The following is a 9,984-nucleotide window of genomic DNA, read 5'->3' on the forward strand; positions in this document are numbered from 1 at the left end:
TGTATAAAAAAAGAATAATAAAAAATAGTGAAAACGGTAAATGAAATTAGATTATGAAGAGAAAAAGAATATAAAAAGAAGAAGTTAAATGAAATTAGAAAAAAAAAAAAGAAGAAAACGAGCAAAAAGAAAAGGAGAAAAGAAAAAAAAAAGAAAAAGAAGAAGAAAAGAAGCATAGAAATAAAAAAGAATTGGAGAATAAAGAAAAAATTCCCCACAAAAACTACTATGGGTAAGAAATGTAATTAGTTTATGGGTAGAAAAATAAATGGGTAGACAAGGATAAATAGTTTTATTTTTGTGGGTAACTGTGTCATTCTCCCTAAATAAAATTCAAATTAGTGATTCAGATCTTGTTGAGTAGTCTTGCTATCTTTTATGGGTAAAAATCAGAAATAGTTTTACAACAGTTAATTGAAAATTAGACATAGTTTCAAAAGTAATCGAAATTTAGTCATTTTTTCTTGTGAAAATAAAATTCGAAACAAAATGCCCTTAAAAATCCAGAAATATTCCAGCATAATATGCTGGAGGTCCAATTTTATATGTATAAGATTCCAACATAATATATTGAAATTCATAATGTGCTGGAGTTCCAACAGTTATCTCCGTTTTAAATAATAGCTATTTTCTAATAATATTATAAACAGTGACAATTTTTTAATGACCACCCATAAAAATGCATATGCCACGCGATTTTGACATCTTTTATCTGACTAAAGATTAGGTTATCACCAAAGGGGATCTAGAATTTTAATGCTTTTTTTATTATAAAAATTTATGTGTAACTATCTTATGAATTTTTTGGTCGTTCACATATATTTTATAATGTTAACGTATCAAACTTTCATTTGTAAAATTTGAGTAAAAAACCATAAATGTAGCCGTATCCTTTGCCGGAAAGCTAGAACCTCCCCATTATCACTAGACTTTCCATTCCCTTTTCCTCTCCAATGGCCTAATTTTCTCTTTTCCATATGCTAATTTTTTAATTTTGGTTTTGGTTTTTCATCCGACGTCTAGTTCTTTTATTGGTATCCGATTAAATTCGAATTCGTATAGGAAATCCTATATTACAAGGTAAAATACTCTTTACCAAAGATGATTTCGCTCAAACCGAGACCTCTAAATAAGGATGAAAGAGCACTCATAATCAGAGGTGGATCCAGGATTTGATGTTTACGGCTTCCTACAACGACATCAAGTAAATTTTCAATAGTAACTGGGTTAACATTCAAACATTTATAGATATTTAGTGAATTTTTCAAATATATTTATATTTTGGATAAAAGCTATTGGGTTCACGTGAACCCGTACGTCGCAAGGTGGATCCGCCCCTGCTTACAATTTTACTATAACCTTGTAGGTCATATGGTAAAGTTTAGCACTATGACAATAATGTAGGCATTATATCTAAATGTAAAAGCATTTATTAAAGAAGATATTTTCCATTCCCGACCAATAAAGCAACAAAACATATACATACAAAATATGTAAGTGTCCATTCCTCACCACCCAACACTCCACTCAATGCCCACAACTCTATAAATTCCAAATTTCAGTCAGTTCACGGACCATACTAACAACCATTGCCCAACAAAAAAAAAAAAATTAAATTCCACCACCACCACAATGTCATCCAAAAGTATTAATAGTCCGGCCAACATTGCCGGACTATTAATCTTCCTAATTCTAATTGGGAACCGTCACTTTTATTGGGCTGTCGCTGACAGCCCAATAAAAACAGTAGTGATTCTCGTAATGGAGAACAGATCATTCGACCACATGTTAGGATGGATGAAGAAGCTCAACCCGGAAATCAATGGCGTCGACGGGTCCGAATCCAACCCGATTTCGACAACAGATCCGAAAGCCCGTCGGATTTTATTTGGTGATCAGTCTCATTATGTTGATCCTGATCCAGGACATTCATTTCAAGCTATACGTGAGCAGATATTTGGGTCTAATGATAGTTCGAAAAATCCAGCACCAATGAATGGATTTGCTCAACAAGCTCTTTCTATGGATTCTAATATGCCTGACCAAGTCATGAATGGATTCCAACCTGATATGGTAATTACTACTATCTTCTTCTTCTTTTTTTTCGGTTTCCCACCGGTGTCCAGTACCTACATTGGGGCCCGACTAAATCCTGATTCACGCCGGGAAGTCTCGCATTGGGGTAACTCTCTAACAAAGGCGACTCTGGGCTCGAACTCGAGACCTCTGGTTAAGGATTAAGGAGTACTTACCGCTCCACCACAACCCTTGTTGGAGTAATTACTACTATCACTACTATTGTTACTCCTATATATTCTTATAAAACCTTTTATCTATTCTTAATTTTTGGATAAATAAATTAAACCAAGTGCAAAATAGGGAGGAAAAAAAGAGGAGAGGAAAGCTTCACTAGATATTTAATCTTTTGATATGAAAATTTTGACTTTTACTATTTGAGGAGATAAATGAATCTTTTCTAAAATTTTAATATTTTTCAAAATAGTTTTAACTACATTTGTAATTTAAAGGAGTCTTTTTTAACATTTAAAAGAAAATAAGAAAATAACATACTTAATTTCACACCGAAAATGAGGTACATTAGCTCATGTATTTTGAAGAAAGTGATCAAAATTTAGAAAAATAAATAATAATAATTTATCAATATCCGGTTCTGTTCCAAATCGATGAATGTAAAACATGTATCTTGCATATGAGCTTTTTATCTCTTAGTTATGTATATGATCACTATTATGTGATTTTTAAGGTTCAAAATGATTTGATTTGGTATAATTATCAATTGTGGATAAGAATTTTCTAAAAATTTAGGTAGATATGAACTCATTCTCTAGGATATGACGTTTATAATATCTGTTTCTTCTTTTCAATTTATTGAGTCTAATAAATACGGTGTGTATGACACTTTATAATGAGTAGCTGCCAAATACGTAACAAATAGTTGTTTTTTCGTTGCTGCCTATAACTAATTCCGAGATATTAAATAGTAATATTATTACATTTCCCTATTTTTATTTCAAGTTTTCATCATATATGGATACAACTTCCTTTCTTTTTTTTGTTGGGTTTACTCGTCCGGTGTTCGGTACTCGCATTGGAGTCATACTATATTTGAATTCGTGCTGCGTAATAAGGCCCATTTAAGGGGAAAGCGCTCGAACCCAAAACCTCTGATTAAGAATGGAGGGATCCTATCCTTATATATATATATATATATATATATATATATATATATATATATATAAAACTTCTACTCTTACTAGTGAGTCCACTTGAACTATATTTTCCATTCTTACTAGTGAGTCAATTCAACTATACTTCCAAATTTCTGTTATAACCTTTAAATTAAATTGATTGTGTTAAAACTCTTCTATGCAGTGAGCATATAATTTAAATGGGGTATTATTACTTTTAGCCCGCATCAGAAATTATTTTGTATTTGGTAACCGAAAAAATGTATAAAATCTGTATAATTTTTTGATGTAACATAAAGAATATATATATATATATATATATATATATATATATATATATATATACACAAAACTATTTAAATTTTATATATTTTTTCGGTTATTATTTTTACAACGGTTATACGTGTCATTTTTTTGAAAATAATCTACAACTAATTAAAGCTATATACATCATTGTGATAAACTTTTAACAAAATTAATAAAATTTAATTTGTTATAATTTGTTACTTGTCACTTGATATTAGGTTAATAATTGATGATATGTGTAAATATTTTTACATCGTTGACGAGGGCGGAGCCAGTATTTTAGTTACGGTTTCGTTGAATTCAATAATTTTGGTTCAAATCGTGTAAATATCTTTAACAATTCATAGATTATTTATAATTTAATAATTTAAAACCAGTAACTTAAAATGCTTAAAATTCTGAATCCATATATTTAAAATCTTAGCTCCACATCATAATTTAAACTAAAAAGATTACTTATTGTTCAGGTGGCGGTCTATAAGACACTTGTATCGGAATTTGCGGTGTTCGACCGGTGGTTCGCGTCGGTGCCGGCGTCGACTCAACCGAACCGGCTCTACGTGCACTCCGCCACATCTCACGGCGCCACCTCAAACAACGCGTCGCTGTTAGCCAAAGGTTACCCGCAGAGAACGATCTTCGAAAACCTCGACGACGCCGGAATTAACTTCGGAATATACTACCAGAATATTCCGGCGACTCTATTCTACCGGAATTTGCGTAAGCTCAAGTACATCGGAAAATTTCATCCCTATGATCTCACATTCAAAAATGATGCTAAATCAGGAAAGTTGCCAGGTAAATGATGTCAAAATATACGTTTTTTATTATATTTTTGAGTATTTAAAGCGGGTAACCAATTAAGGGTCGTTTGGCTGAGAAATAAGTTATCCCAAAATTAATTATTCCAAGATTAGTCATTTTTGGATTGTTATCATCTTCCCATAAGTATAAAGATCAATACTATAATTTTGGGATATAATCCCAAAATTAGTTATACTGTAATTTTATCCCAATCAAATGTGAAATAAATTCATCTCAAATTTAATCGGAAAATTAATTTTCTTTCAATTTTGTTTTAATCAAATGGTTTGAACTAACTTGGATTAAACAAAAGTCATGACTCAATAAATAAAAACAAAATTATCTAATAGAATTCACCATTTTTTTATTATTTTTTTCATTGGTCGATTACTTGATATATAAGGTGATCTGTTACTTTTGCTAGTGGAAAATAGCAGATGTTCCATAAATTAATTGACATGCATGCAGACCCGTAATAATTATGTATTTCTTTGCATTAATAAATAGAATTTAAAATCGTACGAACTAAGAGTCTGTTTGGACATAAGAAAAAAAAAATTCAAAAAAATTTACTTTTTTCCGAAATTAACGTTTGTTCATAAAATTTTCAATTTTCACTTGAAGATGCATTTTGGAAATTTTCGAAAATTTGAAAAACTCCAAAAAGCTATTTTTCAAAATTTTCACTCAAATCACTCATAAAACTTTAAAAACAACCCAAAATTACATTAATATCCAAACATAATTCTAAATTTTAAATACCATTTTCACTTGACGCCCACTAAATTTGACACTCGTAATATTAGGATATGCTGTGGTGGAGCAGAGGTACATGGATTCAAAGCTACAGCCAGCGAACGATGATCACCCATCACACGATGTATATCAAGGACAGATGTTCGTGAAGGAGGTGTACGAAACCCTAAGGGCGAGCCCACAGTGGAACCAGACCCTTCTCGTGATCACCTACGACGAGCACGGAGGATTCTTCGATCATGTCCCTACACCTGTCAATGGGGTCCCTAACCCTGATGGAATTATAGGAGAACCGTTCGATTTCAAGTTTGATAGATTAGGTGTTAGAGTTCCTACTATTATGATCTCTCCTTGGATCGAAAAGGGCACAGGTATGAGCGCACCTTTAACTCTTTCCTATATATTCGTCTAATTTTCACACAATTTAAAAGAGTTAGCTATTCATAATAAATGAAATTTGTAGAAAATAAAAAGCAAATAACATGTTTGAAGTGTTAAATTACAGATAGTGTAAATATTATTTAATTAAGTTGTTTGTGTATAAGTTAAATCTGAAGAAAATGATAGAATTCTATTGCTAATTTCTTATTTTGTAAATAAAATCTCCCTTACTTTTAATTTGTGTCTCACTAAAACAGACGACAATTAGATCGAATTAATTTCCACTAAAATAGAGAATACCGCCGAATTGCATGACATTTGAAGTCACTTAGTTCCCATTGCAGCTATCCAACGGTTTAGTACCTTGAATAATTATAGTTGTAATTTTACCTATAACCATGTTATTTTTTAAGTTATTTATTCCACCTGTTAGCTTTAGTTATTTTTTGAAAGATCTGATTTACAGTAGCGAAGCCCGAAATTTTCTCAAGAATGTTCAAATTTAAAAGAAGTAAAAAAAAAAAAAAAAAGTCTCCGACAAAGGGTGTTCAGTATATTTAAAACCTAATATTTGACATATATATGCAGTATAAATTTTCGGACCACCCTTTAAGATATGTAGCTTCGCCCCTGTAGATATATAAAAATTATTCTCTAACATACTTAAAAGTATGACCTAGTAGTCAATGAAGTGGGTTAAGAACTATGAGATCGCATATTTAAGATCCAACGAAAAGACAAAAAACACTAGGACATTTCTTCTCATCTGTCTAAGCCTTGTTGGACAGAGTTATTCAATACTTATATTGGTAGCAGATATTCTTATAATTAGTCGAGATACACACAAATTGACTCGAACACATCAGTATATAGATTTATACTTAATACTCCAATTGAATTTGCTGTTAACAAGTGATAGCTTATCTATGTGGCAACAAGTCACATCTCACTTGTTGGATCTCTCATTTCATAACTACTTTTATTAATGGTGTGAAATGCTTTTAAATCTAAACTAATTGCTGCCCATCCATCCTACTTTTTATGTGATGTAACATGTGAATATAAAGATGAGTTTACTGATTTTTTCTGAAAAAAATATGTGCAAAAGTGGTCCTTTTCACACGCGAAGGACACTCCTTTTTTGTCTCGAATAATCTTTTTTTTTAATCGTTTTAATTTTCTTGTCCAATAAATTTCTTTTAATGTCATAATTATTAATTTACGCTGCTATAATCTGACAATATACACACATTTCTTACATACGGAGAAGGGTCAAATATATCCCTATACTATGAGAAAATGTTTAAATATATCCTTCCTTATATTTTCAGTCCAAATATACCCCCGAGGTTATACTATTGGTTTAAATAAAGAGAATGGATAAAATGGGTTAGGGGCGCTGCTGAGGTGGCATGCTACATGACATCCACCTCATCAAAGTGCCATGTAGAATTGGATGTCCACTTTCGACAAACTTAACGGATGAAGGGTATATTTAAATCAATAGTATAACGTCATGGACGTATTTGGACGACGGAAAGTATAACGAGGGGAATATTTAAACTTTTTCTCATAGTACAGGGATATATTTGGCCCTTCGCCATTTCTTATTGTACTATATATTAGTTTGACAATATATAAATTTCTAGATCTTAAGATTTATAACATTTATTATGATGGTAGCAATATATAAATACTGCCATGTAAGTACGTACAATGATTCATATTTTGAGTTACTCTGGCGTGTGCTATACTATTTTTTTCTTTCTTTACCTTATTAAGACGAGTCTGTATACAACAAGAAAAAGTATTACTACTACTATTAATAATAATAATAATAATAATAATAATAATAATAATAATAATAATAATAATAATAATAATAATAATAATAATAATAATAATAAGACCATCTTTTTCCCCTACTTTGGCATTTTAATAATTAATAATACTATTGAATCAATTCCCTCAAACATACGTTAAAGCCAACTTGAATTTGACATGACAAATTTATTTATTTTTGATTTTATTTGCAGTTGTTCATGGTCCTAATGGATCGCCGTTTCCGACGTCGGAATATGAACATTCATCGATTCCGGCGACGGTGAAGAAGATATTTGATTTGCCATCACCTTTTCTTACTAAAAGGGATGAATGGGCTGGCACTTTTGAACACATTCTACAAACTAGGAAGGAGCCCAGAATTGATTGCCCTGGTTAGTCATCTCAACTTCAAATACTTTATATTGACATTTAATTTCCAAAAAAAGAAAAACAATAACAACATTAAGATAAGATAGATTTTGTATAAGAGAGAAGTATTTAATTCAGTGGCGGATGTAGTATGTCAGCACCACATGATGTGTGTGTTAAGCGCACGTCACGTGTTCGAATCTTGTTGCGGACAAAGTATGATACTTAAGTTGGGAGGAGGGAAGAGGGGCAGGTGCTTATCACCAACCATAGATTATAAAATCAGTGACGAAGCCAGAATTTTCATTAAGGGATATCAAATTATGTAAAAGTAACCATACGAAAAGATCTAGGGGAGTCAACATAAAGTATATATGTATATAAATAAATATACCTACCTATGTATTTTTCAGACGATGAGGTGTCAATTGACACCCCTTATTTATAAGGTGGCTCCGCCATTGTGTGAAACTAGGTGGACGCAATAGGGGTTTCACTTGAATCCCCTTCATCGGGATATCATATTGTGCAAGTAAATATGTTTACTTGTATATAATATCTGCTCCGCATATCTGACTCAATTTCTCAAGTAGCTTCCTCACTCGGTTGTCCTTTCCAAAGTACCTTCCACATAACCTTGCTTTGTCTTATAACAAAATCTTGGTTACTCAACATTATATAACCTAACTTTGTGTTCTCTTTGAAATTTTCCACAGAGAAACTTCCAACTCCAACAAAGATCAGAAAAGCAGAAGCAAATGAAGATGCAAACATAAGTGAATTCCAACAAGAATTAGTGCAACTCGCAGCGGTTCTAAAAGGCGATAATCTCCTAACAAGTTACCCAGAAAAGATAGGCAAGAAAATGACTGTAAGAGAAGGCAAAGCTTATATGGAAGACGCCGTAAAACGCTTCTTTGAAGCTGGATTTTCTGCCAAGAAAATTGGTGTTGATGAAGAGCAGATTGTGCAAATGAGGCCTTCTCTCACTACAAGATCATCTACTAATTTGCACCCTTAAAGATGTAAGAAATATTCAAACGAAATGTACAAATACACTAAGACATGGTAATTATATGGTAAAAAGCTGAATTATATTACTCCTGTTACAATTATAAGTGTTGAAGCTTATGTTACTCAGACTCTTCGAAAATATCAGTAGGTGTGTCGGATCCTCCAAAAGTAGTATATTTTTTAAAGATCCAACACGGGTGCAACAACATTTTGGATAGCCCCGCAACATAGGCTAAAAGTACCTACTTCAAGTTCCAACTAATGATGGAATCATAGGAGAAGCAACGCTTCTGTTTATTGCTATTTACTAACATCTTCAACAGCCAAATTGTGTACAAAATATCTGAATATTGAAGCCAAAAACAAGGCCATTTGGTTAATAGAATGAATGTATAAAGACGAATACAGAGCCTCCAGAAATGCAGACACCAAACGTATAACCAACATTAATCTGTGAATAGTCGCCTCCAAGGTGCTTGTTCCTAGAGGAAAAAACGCTTCTTTGGTAGCCGCTTAGGGAAACTTCCGCACTTGATAACTCACAATTCCTCCATAATCGTGTTACCTTCACTTAGGGAGCAGCTGATCGATTGCAAAAAGATATCCACCTACAACCACAAAGGACGCGAGTCCACTGCGTGCCATCCTCAATCCCAAGCCCCGAAATAAGATATTCCTATCCGCAGGGTGGATCCCGGTCCATCTCTCAAATCTCTTCCCAGGCAGTTGCCATTTAAGAAACCTCCTCTCCACAGATACAAACTGCACATAAAGAGTAAAGAAAAGAGGATAATCCACAAAGCCTGCACCCATAGGGAAAAAGAGAGTACCAAATGTTCCCACAAGTACCATAATAACAACCAAGAAACCCATGTTTTATACATCTAGTAACATTGAAAACCCGAGAACAACAGGTCAAAAGTAGTTGAAGCATTCACTTAGTACGATTATAGCCGCTACAGGACTTGATGTAACAGATGCTTCAATTATATGGTTGCAAATATACATGCTCATTTACAGACCCCCGAAATGCATATCGTAAGGGGGAAATGGGCACGAAAAATTCACCTACAGAAGATGTAATGTGCAAAAGACCTATCAAAGTCTCATGATTTTGCACAGGAGCCGTAATTGCCACAGTATGAACAAAAGCACGTTTAACATTAACCAATGAATTCATGTCAGATCCTGGCAGAGTAGCAGCATTTGAGAAAAGCTATACCCCCAAATATAGATGACTTAGAAATTACTTCAGACTTGAATAGAGCGAAATGGGTAATTCGCATTCATATAGCTGTTGACATTGTACAACCTCCCCCCC

The 9,984-nt window shown here is 32.8% G+C and overlaps 2 protein-coding genes across 3 annotated transcripts in view; one reads left to right on the forward strand and one right to left on the reverse strand.

The window, feature by feature from the left end:
* Positions 1-1,550: 1,550 nt before the first annotated feature.
* On the forward strand, positions 1,551-8,785 carry LOC109208250 (non-specific phospholipase C2). The gene is made up of 5 exons (XM_019371328.1): positions 1,551-2,073; positions 3,983-4,313; positions 5,126-5,446; positions 7,493-7,672; positions 8,366-8,785. The coding sequence occupies exons 1-5, from the start codon at positions 1,633-1,635 to the stop codon at positions 8,668-8,670; spliced, it is 1,578 nt and encodes a 525-aa protein (XP_019226873.1). The 5' UTR covers positions 1,551-1,632; the 3' UTR covers positions 8,671-8,785.
* A 33-nt stretch (positions 8,786-8,818) lies between these two features.
* LOC109208251 (mitochondrial arginine transporter BAC2) overlaps positions 8,819-9,984 on the reverse strand; it is a 13,512-nt gene continuing 12,346 nt past the window's right edge. For both annotated transcript variants that reach the window (XM_019371330.1, XM_019371331.1), the window contains exon 7: positions 8,819-9,425. In XM_019371330.1, coding sequence (XP_019226875.1) covers positions 9,231-9,425 — 195 coding nt within the window. In that variant the 3' untranslated portion in view covers positions 8,819-9,230. The remainder of the gene's footprint in view (positions 9,426-9,984) is intronic.

Source organism: Nicotiana attenuata, unplaced genomic scaffold (genome assembly GCF_001879085.1).
Source record: "Nicotiana attenuata strain UT unplaced genomic scaffold, NIATTr2, whole genome shotgun sequence".
NCBI lineage: Eukaryota > Viridiplantae > Streptophyta > Magnoliopsida > Solanales > Solanaceae > Nicotiana > Nicotiana attenuata.

What these genes read in the sequence shown, in the direction of transcription:
- LOC109208250 (XM_019371328.1), top strand. Translation starts at nt 1,633, where the DNA reads ATGTCATCCAAAAGTATTAATAGTCCGGCCAACATTGCCGGACTATTA. An exon ending in TAAATCAGGAAAGTTGCCAG is followed by an intron (nt 4,314 to 5,125) that starts GTAAATGATGTC and finishes TCGTAATATTAG; the next exon opens with GATATGCTGTGGTGGAGCAG. An exon ending in GCCCAGAATTGATTGCCCTG is followed by an intron (nt 7,673 to 8,365) that starts GTTAGTCATCTC and finishes AATTTTCCACAG; the next exon opens with AGAAACTTCCAACTCCAACA.